The sequence below is a fragment of the Sarcophilus harrisii genome, chromosome 2, assembly GCF_902635505.1.
Source record: "Sarcophilus harrisii chromosome 2, mSarHar1.11, whole genome shotgun sequence".
Lineage (NCBI taxonomy): Eukaryota > Metazoa > Chordata > Mammalia > Dasyuromorphia > Dasyuridae > Sarcophilus > Sarcophilus harrisii.
The window spans coordinates 420,815,068-420,835,864 of record NC_045427.1 but is presented as its reverse complement, the minus strand read 5'-3'; the positions used below and the strand labels follow the sequence as shown (position 1 = coordinate 420,835,864).

Here is a 20,797-nt window from a genome sequence, read left to right as displayed (position 1 = left end):
CCTAAGTGGCTGCCTCTACCTACCAGAATGGATGTGGGCATGCAGCTTGAGGTAGTGCTCCCTCCGGAAGAACTTCTTACATATCTGGCACTTAAATTTGCCCCCACTGCCATGAGTGGGCAGATGACGTCGAAGGTACCGCTCGCAGGGGAACACCTGGGAAGAGTGGAGGCAGCATCAGAGACCAAGATCACTAGCCCCTGCCTTCTCCATTCTCTAGGCCCATGAATTGGTTCCTGGGGCTCTCCCTACCAGGCTAATTTAAGGAACATTTTCCTATTGGGGGAGTGAAGATATCCCTTCTATAGCCTAAGAGAAGGAGGCAGAAATCAGCTCTAGCTACTGTAATTTCATTGCTCACCCTTTCTCCCTGCATTCCTTTCCTAGGATAAAACAAGAATGCAAACTGTAAAGAAAACATGGAAACCAATCCACTAACATATATTTGCTGAGTGACTACTATGTGCAAGGCCCTGTGATGGGTACAATGAATAAGACATGGTATCTACATATTTTTTAACATCACAGCATGAGCTCCTCTGTAAAATCACAATGGAAGATGTTTTGAAGGCTAGAGGGGAATGCCCCCATGTGAGGCCTCCAAATATATGCTTTATTCCATCAGCATTTCCTTCCACCTAGGGAGTTTTCCCTTCCCTTCAGGGCTCCATTGCAGAGTCTTCTGGGAAAACTGGGCCAAACCAATGCACTGCAGCTGACCTGGCCCCCTGTTCTAGCTCCCCCCAGAGTCCCAATCCTGGACTTGGGGACCAAGACAAAGACACAGAAGAGCTACTAACCAGAGTGGGGGTTCCAATTCCCCTGAGCTACCTGAGCTACCTCAGGACAGAGCAGTCAAGCCTCTGAGAGTGGCCTGTCCCCATGACCAGCCTCTTACTTCCTTATTTATAAACAGAGGAGTAAGTTGCTAAATTTTAGTTTAGGATTTTCATGTTCTTTGTGAGAATGAGTAAGTCACAGAACTGCCATCTGACCCTTGACTGTCCATGGCCCTAAGCCCTCAGGGGAAGAAGAGAACAAAGTAATGACAGTCTCAACCAAAAAATCCCACATCCTACTGGGAGTGAGGCAGGGGTGCAAGAAAGAGGTACAGTAGAGAACAGATCTGCCTCTCCCTTGACCAAGGGCCCTGGGGATTATTTTAGCTAAGTCACTCCAACCTGGTGTGCCTCAGAATCCCTACTGTGTAAGGCATTCAGAGCCCCAATCCTTGGGGTGGGCCATTTGGGTCTGGCACAGCTCAGGTCCCAAAGTCGTCCACGGCCAAGGTTACAGTAGTGAAGGAATGAGTGTTGTCTCCTCACCCGAGACATCTCAGACAACCTCCCACTATGTACCGAGACAGAAGGAAAGGAAGGAAGGAAAGGAAGAAGGAAAAAAAAAGGAAGGAAATCCCAGTTTCTGGGCCACCCACTCTTTCCTGGTACTTTCCTGGGGGGGAAACGAATACTCACCTTCTGGCAGTGTGGACAGGGGAAGTTGTGAGTTGCTGTCTGGAGATGGTGTTCCAGGGCTTCAGGGGTAGAGTATTTATTGACACATTTGATACACCTGAATGAGAAGTAAGGAGACTTGAAAAGATAACAGTACTGGAAACTATACTCCCAGGACAGGCAAAGTTCAAGCCAGACCACTCACTATTTACTATCCCAGAAGCCTGTCAAGGAACAGCAGCACCTTAAGAATGGAGGACAGGCGGGTATACTTATTGTGTATCTAATTTATATTTTAATATATTTAACATCTACTGGTCATCCTGCCATCTAGGGGAGGGGGTGGGAGGGGTAAGAGGTGAAAAATTGGAACAAGAGGTTTGGCAATTGTTAATGCTGTAAAATTAAATTACCCATGTATATATCATGTAAATAAAAGGCTATTAAATTTAAAAAAAAAAAAAAAAAAAGAATGGAGGACAGGGATGCTTGGAGCAATCCTCCATCTTATTCCCAGGAACCCTGCTAATGTGTCTGTCATGTGGCCTAGCAATAATTCTCCTTGACTAATGCTGATTTCTCAACTGGCTGGGCCTAAACCTTTCAAATTCCTACCTCATTCCTACAACCAATTAGCACAGTTCTTTGATTTAAAACACCTCCTGCCAGCTTATCACTATAATGATGAAGGGGTAAAAAAGGACCATAGACCCACATTCTCCCATTTGTCACAGAAAAAAATAACCAGAACAAATGGGAAAATGGTTCAATTTTTCATAAGATAAAGTAAAAGATGCCTTAAAGTGATGAACTAATATGTCAAGAAGACTCAATTTTTTTCAGTACAAAAAATTCTTCCACCAAAAACAACTCGTTTATAACTGAGTCTATCAGGTCTTGGCTAAGAGGCCACTTTTTTCACAAGATTTTTTCAGCTCCCCCAGCTCCTCAGGCCTTCATATCCTGTTATCTGATATCAGTTTTGTATCCAGTTGTTCCTGGCTAAATTGTAAATGCCTGCAAGACAAGAAAGCTTCATTCTTATTCTTTATTCCAAGCCTCTAACGTAGTTTCTGCACATAGGAGTCACTTCCTAAGGTTTAATTGGATTCCCAACAAGGATCATTGTAGGGAATACAGGAAGGGCATGGTGGATTCTAAATTACACTTCCTTTCCTGCCCTGTTCTTTTCCAAGCTCTTTCTAAACTCTGCTCAAACAGTGTGGTCCCAAGACACCTCCTAACTTTGGGGGGCTGTGATTCCATTGAAGACCCAGAATAGAAATGTTTTGGACCAGCTGGAGAGGCTTGGTTGCCCAGGACACCAAGAGGTGGGAGTAGAGCTCTCTGCTAACAGAAAGATGTTTTCCTGCCAAAAGGAGAGACTTCAACTCAAAAGGGGCTTTCTTCCAAACATATTTGGACATCAGACTTAAAATGGACTAAGGTTTCTGTAGCTCCAAAAAGGGAAGACAAAAAGGTATTTATAATGAGAACTCAAAACTCAAGAACATGTCCTGAGGTTCAGATCATTTTCTAAAGATGAAGAGGAACAGCCTTAAAAATTCAGGTTTCACATTTAGAAACAAATAACCTTCCAACAAATATCCTTGGATGACCACACAAATCCTGCACATTATGAAAGGCAATGTAGGGACAGAATAGTAATGTGACGAGGTCTGTGGTGAGGATATGATCTAGATTCAAATTTCACCTCTGCCACTTGTCAGCTATGTGACCATGGGCTGGTCATTTCACCTAATTTATTTATAAAATAAGGATTATTGCAATCTTTTAAACAGTTATTGTGAAGGATGCGCTTTATAAACTTTAAATAAAATCTGGTATTGTTACTGATTTTAAAAAAAGCTGGTTTGGGACAGATGACATATTATATGTTAAAAAGAAAAATCTTTAGGCATGGATGTGTTGTCCTGTCAGAGCTCACAGCTGGAAACATGAACTAGCAGCACCTGCTAAATGACTTACATTCTAGCCTCATCCATGGCTGTCAGAGCCCTGTTCCTTTCCAGATGTCACCTATGCTATGAGAACACAAATATTTAGAAACTTATGTATTCACCAATCCCAAAAGATAACACAGGGATGAAAAAGAAGATAAATCTATCTATCAGACTCCTGGCACCTATTTAAAGATCTGAATGGGTTCTGAGCTTCAGAAAAACTCTATCCTGCCTGCCTGGGGTCTGCTGGAGGCACTAGTGGCCCCTATCTGGAGATGCCCTGACATTACTTGTAGACTGTGACATCCTTCTTAGGGCTGTGCTGAGGCAGGAGGCTGTGGGAGTACTGGTGCACACCCAGCTCATACAGGGAGGGGAAGTCCTTGCTGCACAGGTGACACCGGTAGCTCAGTTCCTCCTGGTGGCTCTTGATGTGCTCCAGGAACATATCTAGCTTCTGGAACGTCTGGGCACAGCTCTTCACGACACACTTATACACCTGCAGGGAGGCCCCAGGAGGTGGGGAGAAAAGGGTAAGCAGTGGGAAGGGGCAGCCTGCTCCTTCCACCCCCTGCTGTCAGATCAGCCACGGCTTAGGACTCAGTTCCCACCATACAAGGATATGTGGTGGGCTGGCTGAAGAGAAACCTGCTTGGAGTGGGCCCTGAGCCAGCTGCCTTCATTCCCACAGGCTGCCCTTCTCCTGAGGTTGCCTCAGGGGCCTTCTTCTCCTGAGGAGACCAATGGCCCTCCGGTAGGCCAGCAGGCAGGCTCACTCAAGGGCCACATTTGCCCCCTTCCCAGATAATCCCAAGGCCACTAGTCTCAGCACCGAGTTCCTTTTCCAGGCAGGACTTGGGAAGAGGGTCAGGATGGAGCAGACCAGTGACTGCCTACCTGCTCGTTCTTATGCTGGGTCATGTGTGATTTGAGCTGGAAGTAGGTACTGAACTTGTTTGGACAGAACTGACACTGGTAAGAGCTGTCAATGAGGACCACCTGCTTGGCGTCCAGTTTCCCTGCCTCGCTTTCCTCAGTGGAAGCCAAGACCTGAGGCTGGGGCACACTCCTGGGGGGCTGGCTGATCCCTGCAGAGAGAAGGAATCAGGACAACAGGTGGGAGAGGACTCAGTCAGTCAACATTTGCAATGTGCCTGGGATGATGCTGGGCATTCTGGGAGACAAAGGAGGAAAAACGAGTCTCTTCCCTCAGAGAGACAACATTCACACGAAACCCTTAAATAACTGCACCAGGCAGCAAGTCTAGCTCTACCATCTGGTCTTTAGGCAAGAAGCGACCGGATGGGAAGAGCTGCATCCTTCCTGCCAATTGAATAATTCCAAGCCACCAGGAAGCCTAAGCATCCCTGAGCCCAAAGTTCCGACTAAGAGAGAAAGAGATCCAACCAGCCCCAGGGACCACAAAGAAATACTCTGCAAAAAAGAACAACTTGTTTGCTTCGAGGAAACACAGGAGGCACTTTTCTTGTCATCCTCTCAACATAGAACGCTAACGACTTTGGGGGAAGGAAGCAGAGCCACCCAAAGGCCCCGCCATGCCCAAGGCCACTCCTCAAGCCCTGGCCCCTGCCCTGTCCTAGCACCCAGGCCCGAGGTTCCTCAGCTCCACACCTGAGTCTTCCTCATTCTCTTGCTGGGTGGGGTTCAGAGCCATAACCTGGACAGTCACTGAGTTCCGAGAGATGGTGCCCCCATGCCCTGGTGGCCACACTTTGTGGGTCTGCATGTGCTTCTTGACATTTGACTTCTGTGCAAAGGCCCGGCCACAGACAATGCACTGGAAGGGTTTCTCCCCTGTGTGACTGGAGGGAGAAAGTAGTCAGACACACAATCCTCAAGTTGTGCAGAGGTGCTGGCTTCTGTCAGGAGCCGGGAGAGCTCAAGTCACACTCCCAGCAAGCCCCCTGGCCTTGGACAGAGAAAAGCTAAATTCTTGCCATCTATACGCCTCCTCCCCCCAAGGGCCCTAGAGGGGATAAAGGAGAGAGAAGGTGCCTTATCTGCTCTGGAGACATTGCCATTTTGCCCCAGTACTCCAGGGAACAAAGAACAAGACACCAGGGCGCTGCCACGGTCAACACTTCCTAAAGAGTGAGGAAGCTGGGGGAAGCTGCAGCCTCCCAGTCCTAGGTGGTAGAAGGCACCCTCAGAGATAATTCCTGAGCTTCCCCTCCCAGATACCTTCGGATGTGTTGCTGCAGGTCAAAGTTCTTGGTGAAGGTTTTGTTGCAGTAGGTACACTTGAGTTTCTGGCACTTGGGCTTCCCTATAACAGAGACCAAAAAGCAAACAAACAAACAAACAAAAAGCAGAGGAGGAATAAGGAGAAATTAGAACAAGAGGGAAGCAAAGGGTAGGGCTTTCCTCATAGTTTACCTCCATGGCAGCAGCTACACTAGCCGAGGCATCATGCATGATGAAGGCAAAAAGGGAAAGCACATCTCTCACTCCCCTCTGACGATGAAGGGACCCTGAAACCCAACTTGCAAAACTTCTGAAAAACAGCCACTTCCTCTTCCCACTCAATTTCTGCTGCTGAACCTATAGTTTTCCCACAGAAAAGCTCCAAAGGGAGGGCACTTAATCGTTTTTGTGTCATGGACCCTCTTGGTAGTTTAGTAAAGTCAATGTACCTCTTCAATGAATGACGTTTTTGAATGCATAGGATTACAAAGGAAATATACTATATTGAAATATAGCCATCAAAACTGATTTTTAAGAAAAACCTAACTATATGGACTCCAGGCTAAGGACCCTGTCCTAGGGCTACCTCATGTGTGTCCTACCTAGGATTTTTATTCAAAAAAGAAATATACCAGAAGGAGAGGAGCAATAGGAACCATCTGCACAGCCGCTTCTACATGATGTAAGTTCCTTAGGGCAGGGACTATGGTTGCCTTTCTTTGGGATAGTAAATGTTTAATATATGCTTACTGTCTAACAGTCTGATCACTACCAATGGGTGACTCCCAGCTCTGAGGTGTTAAGCTTATAATAAAAGCCAAACACAACTGTATCATTAAACTCATACAGTCCACACAAGATTTCTGATCATGTGACCCACTAGTGAAAAACCTGAATGCTCCTGACCTATAAAGGTAGCCCCAGCAATTAGGCAGCACACTCAACAATGTCAGGGATTCTTGGCCACTGGCCAGGGAAAAGGGACCTGGACCCTACCTTCTTGAAGTCCACCATCACTTTTGGGACGCCGTGTCTTCAATGTGGAAGGGGAATTGAAAGCACCCACATTACCACTGGTGGAGTTGGTCAAGGGGTCAGGTGGGGTCGGTCCTTTGGGTTTGAAGCCCTGTTTCCCAGGGCTATATACAGGGGGACTGGGGTACACAGGATTCTCCACACACTGGTTTGGAACCTGAAAGCACAAAGGTATCAAGGAGAGCTCCCCACTCTTAGTCATCTAAACCAAGGAAGGAAGAGTTATAAATTTAGAAATGTTAGATAGTGGAACTGTAGCAACTTTGGGGAGTTCCTGTTCTTCTTTGGGACTCAAATATCTTCTCTGAAAAATTCAGGGATGTAGATAAGATGATTGATAAGGTCCCTTCCAGCTCTAAAATACTTTTTTATGAGACATCTAAATCAAACTCTTTATTCAACAGAATCTCATCTGAGGCTCAAAAAAGTTAAATGATTTTACCTAAAGCCACAAAATTAGTTATGGGAACAAGCCAAAGCATTCCCAGTTCAGGAATCTTTCTATTAGTCTACGCATAGAGCCCAGCATATAACTCATTGTATAACATGACAATGTAAAATGCTTTATCTATTTTACCTGTCTTAGTCTGCACCCCCCTCTCAAACCCTGAGTGAATCTCTCCTATCTAATAATTCTGAGGGAAAACTCAGTCAGATCACCCTCTCTTATAGCTCTCAAGTGATAACCCAATCTTATGTCTCCTACTCAGTCCGTCTGCCACTGGCAACCTCCATCCTGGCCGGTCCATAAGAAAGGGAAGTGTGAGCTTCAGAAAAGAGCAAATTAAAATCCAAGAGATGTCAGCCTCTCCTAGAGAAGCAGGGGAAGCCAAACCTGCCCTGTGAGCCCCTATCCCCCAAGAGGCCCAAGCAGAGTTTAAAGAGAGAAATTTACCCCCATGTCAGGCCAGGTACTACCCAAGGGCCACAGGGGTGGAGAAGGGAAGATCCTGAGAGCCTCTTTGAGCCGACTCCTCTCATTTTACAGAGAAGGAAACTGGGGCTCCTGGTGGGAAAATGACGGGAGAAAGATTCCACAGGTCAGAGGCAGCTTTTGAACTCGGGTCTTGGGCCTTGAGCCTTGAGAATCACTGCTTCTTCTACCTGCCTAATAGAGACTGGAGCCTCTTTGGGATTCCCTGACTCCCCTTGTGTTCTGCCTTTCCAAGCTGTCTGCCTTCCCACTACTAGCCTATTTTTGAACCTTTTCATCAGAACGGCAGTGTCTCCCCAACTTTGTCTTCCCAACCAGGACCCTGACAGCATCCATGGCTCGTGACCCTTTCCCTAGGAAACCTCTGGCTGTGCCCTCCCCCCAATCCCCCCCTTCCCCTAGAGAAGTGTGTGGTCTGGCCTCCAGGCCCCTCCCCCGGGGTGGGCCATTACCTCCATGGGGGGGTAGGGCTGCATGCCCAGAGCCTGGATCTCCACCACGTTGCTTCCTGCCAGGGGGGCAGAGGCGTTGTAAACCTCTACTACTCCACTGCTCCCCGTGCTGGGACGTCCAGGAGCCCCGAGGTTCTGTGGAGGAGGCGGAGGCGGGGGCGGGGGATGCGGGGGAGGAGGAGGGGCCAACGGCGGAGGGGGCGGTGGAGGGGGTGGAGGCTGAGGGAGGTAACCTGGACCTGAGTGCATACTCAGGCTGCTCTAGAAGAAGAGATAAAAGAAAATCATAAAGAAACCGGGCATTAAGACCGGATATCATCATAACAGAAAAATATTTTAAATCGGTTCAGTACTTTGCAGCTAATAAAGTACTTTTATATAAAATGGCCCATTTGAAGCTCACAAGAACCCTATTACAAAGGCAAAAACATTCCCACCACCCTCATTTTACAGATGAGGAAACTGAGGTTCAGAGAATCTAAGTGACTTCACAAGATAACCCATATATCATGTCTCTTCCAACCCAGAAACCAAACCCACCTGTGTGAAAAGCAGAGTTATTTGGGGAATAGATTCAGAGGAAGAAGCTGAAAGGGAGACCATGAAATAAAATTGGATTTGTGCACAAAACAGAAATGGCGCTTTACTACTTTCCCTTCTGGCTAAACCACTGCTATGAGTTCCCAAAGCTCCATCCCAGGGTGTGACTTCATGACTCCAGGCAGGGAAACAACCATCTCTTTCACCAATGGCTGCCTTTGTTAAGGAATGTGGCAGGACCCTTTACACTATAACTGTTTATTCATTTTATAGTATCTGATTTATGATAGCTATGACCTTCTTATGTTACATATAAGACAGAAAGGATGTGTTTGCTTCTTAGAATTTTCTAACTGCAATTCTTTTTGGAATGCAAAGGAATTGATCTTGCTTGCTAAAGAATACATACATGCATACACACATTTATATACAGCTGTACTAATTACTGAGACTTTTCTTCCTACATTAGGATCTTTGTGAACTTTGTGAATTCCCCTCTCCCCTAGAGAATCTAAATTAGCAAGTCTATGTGTGAAATCCCCAAAAGACAAAGCTCTAAGCACTTCCATCAGAGGTTCTTTACTTCATCTTCAAAGACCAAAGCCATTCTCTGGTGATGGACTAGCAATTTAGAGGTAGGACTCTCTGGGAAGTGCATGCCCCATATTAATTGGCTGCTTTCCTTATAGTCGCATAGTTTTCATTGTTTCTTGCTTTCTTTCAGCCCTAAAGGCAGCCAAAAGTCTGTCCCTGTCCCTTCAATCATACCTTTGAAAATAAATGCCTGCCTAGGCCCAAACTGCTCCACAATACCTGAGATCATAAGCAAGATCCTTCAGATCCTCCTTATTAGCCAATCTGGAATAGATGGGAGTCACTCCAATTCTAGTATTCTCATCTTCCCCTCACCAAAGTGTTCAAATTCAGACATAATAATCTTGCTCCTCACTAATTATTATTCTAGAATCCCTAAGATGGAATGTCCCCAACATCAGAAGGGACTTTTTTTTCAAAACACAAAAGGAATTCTTGGAAGCCATAATGGGAGATGTTATACCATCACTCAATTTGTACACAGATTTGGAGAACTGGAGTATTCAATTCCTGAAGCCTCAACTGTGCAGAATATACTTCTCATTTGAAAACAATTCCTTGTCATAAGGGGTGACTCTCCAGAAAGGAGAGAAAAAGGGATACAGGAAAAATTTGTGCAATGTAAAAACAGAAGGCATTAATAAAAAAATTATTTTAAATATATTTGGATGTATAAATCTCATATGGGAATTTTCTCCTTTTCCCTTTCCTTCGGTAGAAACTGAGTTGGCACATAATTACTCATTTAGAGAGATCTTTGATATCAAACATAAGCACTAAAACTGATAAGTCTCCTCATTTTAAAACACCTAAAACTCACACAGGAAGTTCAAATTGCTGCAAGGAGGGGCCCTAATTCAAGGACCTAGAGTCTGCCTGAATTATAGAAGAATTTACTTCTTCTATAGGAATTACTCATATGGGGAAAAAAATCAGAATAAATCATTATTTTTCACCAAGATCTTTGAAAAACAGCAGACAGCTTCTAGGTTAGAGAGTGAATCATGACAAATGCAAATTTGTCTATAAACAAATTTAATCTTCTGAAGAAACTGTACTCTATTATTCAAGGTGGTACGAATTCTTCTTACCTGCACGGGAGGCTGCACAGGGGGCTGTACAGGGGGCATTGGCTGATCCAGTGATGTGAAGGCTGACATAGCTGACATCAGCACTTCATCACTCACCAAAATGTTCCCTTGTACCAAAGTCTGGATCAGAGGGGATGGGGGCACTGTGATATATGTAGAGATCTGCTGCAAGGAACAGGGATGAGAACTGGATGTCAAACAAGAAGAAATCTCTAATATTGGAAAACCCAAAATCCCCTCTTTGAACTGATCTGAATCTTTTACTTCTCTTGGCTCAGAATGATCACTTGGCAGAGAGGCAACACAGGTGAAGAACATATATTCCTTGGTTCTGATTTTATGAAGTATTTTCAAATTTGCAAAATCTCTTTATATTGTTTCTTATATACACATCCATGGTAAGCTCTAGTTTGTTATAGTAAACAAAAAGATTTATTGAAAGCCAAGGGAGATAAGGACCAAAAAAAGATTGGAAACCCCTCTACCACCTCCATTTTACAGATTAGAAAATTAAGGTCCAGGTAAGTTAAGTGGCTTAGAGAGGAATTTTGTTATTATTTTTTCTAGCTCTATAATAAGATAATTTCTTGGCAGTTTGATTGGTATGACACTGAATAAGTAGATTAATCTAGGTAGAGTTGTCATTTTTATATTAGCTTGCCCTACCCATGAGCACTTGATATTCTTCCAATTGTTTAGATCTAACTTTAAATTAAGGGCCTTACAAAGGCACTTAATATAGAAAGCAAGTGGGATTTGAATCTTACTCATTCTAACCTAAGGACCAACTCTAACCACTATGTCATCACGTCATCACAATAGTATACGCTTTCCACAGACAAAATAAGAACAATACATGATAGCTAAGAGCCTGCAAGGGACAGAAGGTTACAAAGAACCAAATGACAAAACATAATTTAATCACTTTTCCTTTTCTATGTTTTGCTAAATCGCTGCAAAAAACAGAAAAACTTCTTATCAACTCTGTACTTGAGGGAGACATTTATTTATTTTAAAATGGTACTTTATTTTTCCAAATACATGCAAAAGTAGTTTTCAACATTCACCTTCCCAAAACCCTGTGCTCCAATTTTTTTTCCTGAGGGAGATATTTATAATCCTCCAGAGATACTAATCTCTATTTTCATTAAAACAAAACAAAACAATAAACTAAATTTAGGACTCTGTACAACAGAGGTCATTATTAATATATAATTTATGTTAATACTCCATCACATACAGATTCAATTATCCCTTCTTGCTGTCTAAGAAGTTCCATTCCCTCAAAGGGAAGTAAGAATATAATTAATAATGGTAATAATAATACTAGCTGACACTTGTACAGCCCCCACCATGTGCCAGGCACTGCGCTAAATACTTTATAAATATTATCTCATTTGAACCTCACAACAACTCTAGGAGGTAGGTTCTGCTTTCATCCCTATTTTATAGTTGAGAAAACTGAGGTAAACTGAGGTTAAGTGACTTGACCAGGGTTACATAGCTACTAAATGTGTGAGGTAACATTTGAACTCAGATCCTGTCTCCAGCTTAGAATTTTACCCACAAGACCACCTAACGTCTATATTTTTTCTATAGAGTTAAATATAAATCAGTTTACTTCCTGTACTGAAAAAAAGCAAGCACAATTACTTCTGCTTATAAAACTATCCTTTTCTGGGATCATAATCCACTCAGCTGAACTTAATGTCCGATCAAACAACTGAGGAATTTCTGTTCTTTAAACAAGGGAGAAAAAATTTAAAAGACACAATTGACTTTAATTGGGATCAAAATACAAACAAAGACATAGGTTCTCTAAATTTTTCATGAAGCTGAAATCTTTCTTTGCAGCTTGCCAACCCAAATATAGTAATGCTAATATTGCAGTAAGAATCCAGAGAAAAAGCCAAGCTGAATGAAAAATAAAAATGAAACTGATTTAGGGCACTGATCATACTAAAAAAAATCTCCACTTCTTGGTGAATCTGAGAAGTCCTCTTAAGGCAAAATTTTAAACCGTGGTCCAGCAGCAATATGAAGATATAGCCACTGTCAGGATTTCCACCTGAATGGTTAGCTTGTATTTGTAACATATTAATCCAGAAAAATCAATTGCCCACAACCTAGAAACTGTACTTGGAGAAAGAACACTGAAGTCAATCCAGGGTTTTGGGGAATGAGGTTAAGTTACTAATAACTATCTTAGTATTACAGTTGTTTCCTTAAACACTTTCCTGTATTCTTTTTTACTGGCATTCAGAAACTTTTTGCGCACATACACACACATAAAGCTTACTTTTCTTTGATTATGACAAGAGATAGGAAATAGAATTAACATGCCCAGGAAATAACCTGGAGAAACCTTCCCTGGATCTTTTTGTCCTATTTTACTCTAGTGAGAATATCTGGACTTCCCAACAGGATCGCACAGAAATATGCCACTATATATATGTTTATACTTTTAGAATAGTGAACCAGAAAGGATTGCAGAGGCTTAATCCCTTGAAAATTTTGCCATTTAGGCCTGAATTCTGAGAAGGAGCCCTCCTCTTCCAACCCTTTCTAATTATACTCAATCTTTCCACAGCTTCATCCCTGATTCTAAAGAAGCCCCACACTGCTCACAGTTACCTGGCGATTGGCTGGCGGAGCCTGTTGCACAGATGTGACAGAGGGCGCATAGATGCTATTGGTGGCCAGGGAGACAGCAGCCAGTGCAGGGGCGCTCCCCTGACACTGCTCCCGCTTGTGGGTCATGAATGCTGGTAATGAGTTGAATTGCTTTTTACACTTCCCACAGAGAAAGACATCTTCATCATCTATAAGTCAAACAGGAAGGGGACAGTAACAAAGAATAAAGGAAAGTGGGGAAAACCTTATCAGAGAAAATGGCAGAAAAAAAGACCAAGGCTAATATCTGACTTCAGAAGAGCCTTGTATTCCATGTCTATAATCAAGTAGGTCAAATGAGCATCACCAGATTTAACAGTTACTTAGCACAACCAGTAAATGGAGTTATATGCTAGGTGCTAAGGAATAATATAAATACATGTGAATCACTTGAGTTTAATGTGTGTGTGTGTATATAAAATCATATAACATGATATAATAGATATAGGTACATATATAATCAATTAAATACCTACAATAAACAAGGAACTGAAAAAATATAATGCAACAAACACTTATTAAATGATTGCTGTATACAGAGTACCTATTCTGGATACAAAAGTAAGAAACAAAATTTAGATAGGATATAGTCTCCATTATTAAAGAACACACATAAAGTAATACATAATATGAAATGATAAGTGTATAAACGAGTTACAGAAAATAAAATGCCACAGGAAGTTATTGTACTCTAGGAGGCCCTTTCCTAGATTATATGGTGAGGGTTACAAAGTCTCAGGTAAAACATTTTGAAATTCATAATCTAGTTGGGTATATAAGACATGTACACAGATGACTATAATACAAAATAAAACATAGGTGCTATAAGAGAGTGATGAATAAAATGCTGAGAGTTCATAAGAGGTAAAACTCACCTCTGGCTGGAACAATAATAAAGCCAAATGTCAAAAGACCCAACATCTGCAAACAGTGTATTCAAGATCACTGGTCTTGAAGTTCATTCAATCACAATGTTATGAGCTAGATGGAGGCCTCAGGGATTTATAATTTATAATTATAATTTATAATTTCAATTTATAATGAAGAAACTAAAGCAGGGGTGCGCTTGGAGTATGACTTGTCCACATGGGTAGTTAAGTAGCAAAGTTAGAATTTAAAGCAATGTTCACAGAGATGGATATTTTGGTTTCAGCTCTCCCAGTGACTTTATTTTTGATGTTTAGAAAGCCTTTTGTCCTTTCTGAATTTTTGATTCCCTGTATGAAAGATGGAAAGAAATGTCTGGCCTATCCACATATCATAGGGGCCCTAAGAAGATAAGGGCTTTATGGGTAGGACATTTTTAATGTGTAATAGTAATACTTGTTCTATCATTTTATACAGATCCTATTTTTTCAGCATTAAGTGACCCTGAAAGCCACTCTGGAATCTAAATTAAAAAACAAACAAACAAAAAACCACCAAAGCCAACCTATAGATTGGTGAAGAATTGAAGAAAAGGGAATTCCTGGAAAGTGTGGTAGGGGGAAAGGATGAAAACCTGGTGGGGAAAGGGTGGGGTAGTAGGCTCTCTTCTAGATAATAGTGTGTAGATGGTGAAAGTTTGAAAAGCTTTACTAAGACATAACTGATCTCTTCTTTCTAGTCTCCACTCAGCTGCTAAAATAGCCCTGCTAAAGCACAAATCTGATTATAGCATTTCCCTATTCAAGAATTGTCAGTGGTTCCCTCTTGCTTTTATGAAGAAACAAATTCTATCGCTTGAAATTTAGACCGCTCTAGAGTGTGATTCTAGCCTATCTTTTGAGGCTTATTGGGCTATCTTTCACACACTCTCCAGGAGAACTGGACTCATTTCTGTTTTCCATAATTGGTGCTCCATTTCTACCTCCATGCTTTTGCATATGCAGTCCCTCCCATATCTGCCCCTTACAATCCTTAGCTCCTTTCAAAGCTGAACTAAAATGCTCCCTCGTCCAGGAAGCCTTTTCTGGTCCCTCTGTGAGCGCTCAATCCCTCCTCCAGCTTCCTTTCTGTTTTCCCCAAATAATACATAAACTCTTTGAGGGCAGGAATTGTTTTTCACTTTATCTTTGTACCCCTAACAACCAGCATGATTCCTTGTATAAAAGATACTTTAGCTGAAATAAATCGCTTGTTGAACAGAACTGTTATGAATTTTTTTTTGCCTGATGTTCCCCCATAAGAAGAGTAGTTGATGTTAGATCTGAGGACCTGATGGGATCCAGCTTCTAAGGGAAATGTGGCAATAGCCCTGAGGCCTCAGGGTTTGACAATGCTATAGTGCCATAGATAACACTGGCTGCCAGATACCAATCCACTGGTCTGTAATAAGTGTTTCTGAGACAAATGGTAAGGTACGCTTCCATTTCCAACTCCAAACCATAAAATTCAATATTGAGAGGCATAATAAGATTAGCATATCCATGACATGAAGCACCAGATCCCTCTGTTCTTTTCTTATACATTTATCTTCTTGCTAATCCTTTTTGGAACTTAGCCCGAGGTTGACAGTGTAATAAATCTTTGCCCCTTAACTTGGAGACAACGTGAGTGCGAATCCTTTCACCATACCTGTGACACTGGCCTGGGGTCCCTAACTTTGTGGGGATGTCTTTCACCCTCAAAAGACTCACCTAAGGATTGGATGGTGGTAGGAGTGTTGACATTTTGAGCAGTTGGGTCAGGAACTGTCCCTTGTCCATCCCACAGTGACTGAACTGCCAGGACAGTCTGGTTATCTATTCCTAAAAGAGAAAAATACAGCTATTTAGAAAACCTACACAGTTCATATCCTTTGGCTCCCCTGCTAAGCATGTATTATTCTCCAAGGAGATCAAGGACATAAAGGTTTCACATATATCAAGAAATGTTTATTGTAGCACTTTATAACAGGAAAGCATTGTAAGCAAAGTAGACTAAGGACTAAACAAACTGGATACATGAATATAGCGGAATATTATGCTACAAAAGATGATAAATATTAAGAATGCATGGAAATACTAGTGCTTAATGGAATGAACAAAACCTGGAGAATAATTTACACAATAATTTACAAACAACTTCATAAAGTAGCTTTAAAAGACTTAAGAAACTCTGATCAGTGCAATCACTAGCTATGATTCCAGAAAAATGATAATGAAGCATGCTGCCCACTTCTTGAAAGAGAAGTGATAGGCTCAAAATTCAAATACACTTTTGACATATATTTATTAGAATTTGTTTCACTAGACTACAGGTAAACTATGTAAACTTTATTTATTTTTCTTCTTTTTCTCCTTAGTGAAGGGAGTGGGATCAAGGAAGGGATACACATAGAGCAGCAAAAAAAAAAAAAAAAAAAAAAAAAAAAAAAAAAAAAAAAAAAAGGTAGTGAAAAAATTGTCCTTGAAACTTTTTTTTTTTTTTTTTTTTTTTTTAATGCTGAAAGAGCTGGATGTGACTATACAGGCCAGGAATCCCTGCAACTGGGGAGGTTGAGGCTGGTGGTATTCTTGAGCTTCAGAGCTCTGTGCTACAATAGTATAAAAGCTCATCAGCTATCCCACACTAAATTCAGCATTAATGAGCTCCTAGGAGCAGAAGGTCACCATGCTGCCTAATTGGACCACTAGCAAGCAGTCTGGGAAAAATAGGGTGATGCACTATCCCATCTCCACTCCCATTCCCCAAAATGCAGAAAAAACAGGGGGAAGGCCAAAAAAAAAAGCACAGATAAGCAGGACAACTTTGAAAGCTGTAGGGCTTTCAAAGAAAGTTATACTGAATGGAGCTTTGTGGTTCTATATACAATTTTCTCTGTTCTACTGTATAGACAGAAATGCTTATTTTCTTTGCACTTTGTTAAATTCAGAATAATTTTTTTAAAAGAATAGAGGGAAATATGAAGAAATCATGAATTTATGGAAAATAAAGTAAACAAAAAGGGAATAATATATATGTATATATGTATACATATACATATATATGTGTGTGTGTATATATAAAATCATTACAATGTAAATAGAAATGAACACTGTAATTACAATGATAAAATCTGGCCCCAGGGAAGAAAGGAGAAACTTTTTCTTCTTTCTTTTCAAAAGTGAGGACCAATTGGTGTGGAACAGTACACATACTGCTAGATTTGGTTAATATAATTAGTTTGATATTCTTCTCCACCCCATATTTTTATTTTTTTATTCTTTGTTATAAGGGATGGCTCTTGGGAAAGGGGCTGAAGTAGGGGAGAATTTTTGGGTACTTTAAAATCACATAAAAAACAAAAGCTAGTAATAATTTTAAAAAATATGCATAGCCAAAACTTCTCCCCAAAAGGAACAACTGTTCCCCCTCCCATACAAACCCTTCCCCAGTAGTTAATCATGCATGCCCTCAGGGGCTCAGAGTTTTATTCCTGGACTCAGGAATAGCTCTCTTTTATGGATTAAGAGGGCACTATATACAAGTCTTTCCTTGTCTGCACACCTTTTTTTAAACTGTTAGGTATGATTTGAATTTATGGTTAAGTTTTCCCTCAAAAAGCAAGCTTTCTTCTTGCCCACAACTTGGGGACTGTACAGATCTTATGTTTCATTCAGCACAACACCTCTACAAAGTTTCAGGAAGCTAAAGTCATCTCTAAGATGCCTGAAACTGGGCTAAAATATCCCTCTAGCCATAACTCATTCAAGCTGACTTCCCCAGCTTTGTCTCACTGGTCTAGTTTCAAAAGCAAAAATCTTGATGTTTAAGGTTAGTCCAAAGACACTAAAACTGATAAGCAGACAGAAGTAGTCCCAGACCTGGGAATCCACTTTCTATGGCTCTCAAGCACAGCACTGTCACATATAACACAAAACATCAACCAGGGTTGGTGCAATAGATCCAGCTCTGGGCCTGGAATCAAGAAGACTTGAGGTTCAAATCTGGACCCAGACACTTCATCTCTGGTTGCCTATTTCTTCAATAATAAAATGGGGATAATAAATGCCACTCTCCTAAGGTTGTTTTGAGGATCAAATGAGATAATATTTGTAAAGTACTTAGCACAGAGCCTGTTTGAGACAAAAAGACCTACCCAAATTGACTACTACAGAGATCACTCATAGAAAGCAGAATTATTTATTAGAATCTCGAGAAGCTGACCCCATCCTGGTCTGCAAGCAAAATTTCACAGCAGGATAGGGCCAGAGCCTTGAAAATGCTTACAGCTTTTATACATTTCAGACAAAGAACCTCCAAAATCCCACCCTCTATATGTTGTGATTGGCCACATAAATCTACTGTTTCCCTAGTTGGTCAGTGGAATGTAGTAGACAAGGTGATATACAGCTTCTTTGGCCTCGTAGTTCAGGCCTTATCTAAAATCATGTGACTCTGGAGAAGTTGAAACTGAGGCCTATAAGGCTTGATCTACTTTAGAATTTGTAAGTTCTTCACCTTTTCCCACACAAGCCTGACACAGAGGATGTTATATAAATGTTTATTTCCTTCCCCTTCATGGTCCTATAAAAGTTAGGGCTACTTATCTTGATTATGACACAGGCTAAATAAAGGAGTAAGGAGAGTAAGGAGAGAATAACATCAAGCCTGTAGCCTTGAGTGAGTAGAAGAGTGGTATCCTTAAAGTAACCGAGATGTTGGGGGAGACAAGAGGATTGGGGGGGTGGGGGTACATTGCACACAGAGATATAATGAGTTCAGTTTTGGATATAATGAGTTTAAGAGGTCTGCAGGCCATTCAGTTCAAGATGTCCAAAAGGCAGTTAGTAATTCAAGACTGTAGCACAGGAGGGAAATTAAGGCTGGACATATAAATCTGAGAATCACTTTCAAAGAGATAAAAATTGAACCAATAGGAACTCTTGTGATCACTAAGTTAAAGAATAGAGAGGAAAAGAGAAGAGTGCTCAGATGTGAGGGTCATCCATAGTTTTTTTTTTTCTTTTTTTTTTTTGCTGAGACAATTGGGGTTTAGAGACTTGCCCAGGGTCACACAGCTAGTGGACATCACAAGGATAAAAAAGCAGCAAAGAGACTGAGAAGAAACAGTGAAATAAGTAAAATGAGAACCAGGAGAGAACAGTCATAAAAAACCTAGAGAGAAGAAAAAATATAGGAGAAGAAGGTGATCAGTGGTGCTAAAGATTGTAGAGAAATGAAGAAACATAAGGACTAAGAGAAAAAAACACTAAATGTGGCAACAAAATGATGCCCAGTAATGTTGGAGAGAGCAATTTTAGTTGAATGAGACTGAAAATAAGACTATAAAGGGTTTGGAAGAAAGTGAAAGAAGTGGAGACAACTGGGGTAGATTTCTTTCTCAAGAAGTTTAGCTGAAGAGAAGCTATAGCAGGGGTCCTCAAACTATGCCCGCGAGCCAGATGTGGCAGCTGAGGACGATTCCCCCTCCCCCCCCCCCAGGGCTATGAAGTTTATTTAAAGGCCCACAAAACAAAGTTGTTGTTTTTTTTTTTTACTATAGTCGGGCCCTCCAACAGCCTGAGGGACAGTGAACTGGCCCCCTATTTAAAAAGTTTAAGGATCCCTGCTATAGAGTAATAGCTAGTGGGGATTGTAGGTTCAAGAGAAGTTCCAGAAAAAGATAGGAGAGATACAGGCATATTCATAGGTAGCAAGGAAAGAATCAGAAGACAGGACAAGATTGAAGAGAGAAGAGAAATGAAAATGTGGGCAAACTGTTGGAAAAGACAGGAGGGAGAGGGACAAAAGATGCATGTAGAATGGTCCTGATGAAGAAAGGAGTCATTTCTTTATATATGACTATAGCAAATGGGAAGATAATGGGAGAAGATATCTGACTGATGGGATATGAAGGAAAGGGGAAGAATGTCTCATGTAGTGCCCTCCATGTTTTTGGGGAATTGAGGCAATGGCTTCAGCAGAGGTGAGATTTTGGAAAGCTGCTGCAGAAAATGAACTAATGAATTGATTTGGGAAGAGTCCAGTGATTACCTTGCTACATGGAAAGTCTAATTGAGATTGGATAGCAAATTTGAAGTGGACCCAAACACACTAATGACCCTTCACTATTACAAAGAAAGTGAAGAAAAGTGTCTTCTCTTATCTTTTTTTTTTAAATTGTTATAAAGGATAGCTTTCTGGGGAGAAAATGGGGAAACATATCTTTGGCAATCAAGGTGATTCAAAAATAAAAATCAAAACAAAAACAAATATACTTTTTTAAAATATGGAAGATGGTCATGACCATGTCACCCCCACCCTATGAAATAAACTTTTCAATGGCTCCCTATTACCTCCAAGATCAAATACAAAATTCTGCTTGGCTTTTTTTTTTTGCTGAGGCAATTGGGGTTAAGAGACTTGCCCAGGGTCACACAGCTAGGAAGTGTTAAGTGTCTGAGGTCAGATTTGACCTCAAGTCCTCCTGAAGTCAGGGCTGGTGCTCTATCCATGGTGCCATCTAGCTGCCCCAATTCCATTTGACTTTTTTTTTTTTTTATTAAATAACTTTTTATTGACAGAACCTATGCCAGGGTAATTTTTTACAACATTATCCCTTGCACTCACTTCTGTTCCGATTTTTCCCCTCCCTCCCTCCCTCCGCCCTCTCCCCAAAGATGGCAAGCAGTCCTATACATGTTAAATAGATTACAGTAGATCTTGGATACAATATATGTGTGCAGAACCAAACAGTTTTCTTGTTGCTCAGGGAGAATTGGATTTAGAAGGTAAAAGATGGCAAGCAGTCCTATACATGTTAAATAGATTACAGTAGATCTTGGATACAATATATGTGTGCAGAACCAAACAGTTTTCTTGTTGCTCAGGGAGATCCATTTGACTTTTAAAGACTCTCCTAACCTATCCACTTCCTACCTTCCTAGTCCTGTGTTCTAGTGCTTTCCAT

The 20,797-nt window shown here is 41.4% G+C and overlaps 1 protein-coding gene across 6 annotated transcripts in view; it reads right to left on the bottom strand.

The window, feature by feature from the left end:
- Positions 1-20,797, bottom strand: part of ZNF341 (zinc finger protein 341) — a 35,790-nt gene that overhangs the window by 8,235 nt on the left and 6,758 nt on the right. For 3 of the 6 annotated variants that reach the window (XM_031953865.1, XM_031953867.1, XM_031953868.1), the window contains exons 2-12: positions 15,561-15,671; positions 12,904-13,091; positions 10,270-10,434; positions 8,045-8,305; positions 6,620-6,815; positions 5,621-5,705; positions 5,051-5,241; positions 4,316-4,506; positions 3,709-3,917; positions 1,476-1,572; positions 24-156 (exon numbers count right to left, since the gene is read on the bottom strand). In XM_031953865.1, the coding sequence (XP_031809725.1) occupies positions 24-156; positions 1,476-1,572; positions 3,709-3,917; positions 4,316-4,506; positions 5,051-5,241; positions 5,621-5,705; positions 6,620-6,815; positions 8,045-8,305; positions 10,270-10,434; positions 12,904-13,091; positions 15,561-15,671 (1,827 nt within the window). Of the gene's footprint in view, positions 1-23; positions 157-1,475; positions 1,573-3,708; positions 3,918-4,315; positions 4,507-5,050; positions 5,242-5,620; positions 5,706-6,619; positions 6,816-8,044; positions 8,306-8,584; positions 8,627-10,269; positions 10,435-12,903; positions 13,092-15,560; positions 15,672-20,797 lie in introns of those variants that run through there. The other 3 variants (XM_031953866.1, XM_031953869.1, XM_031953870.1) reach the window with 3 other exon arrangements.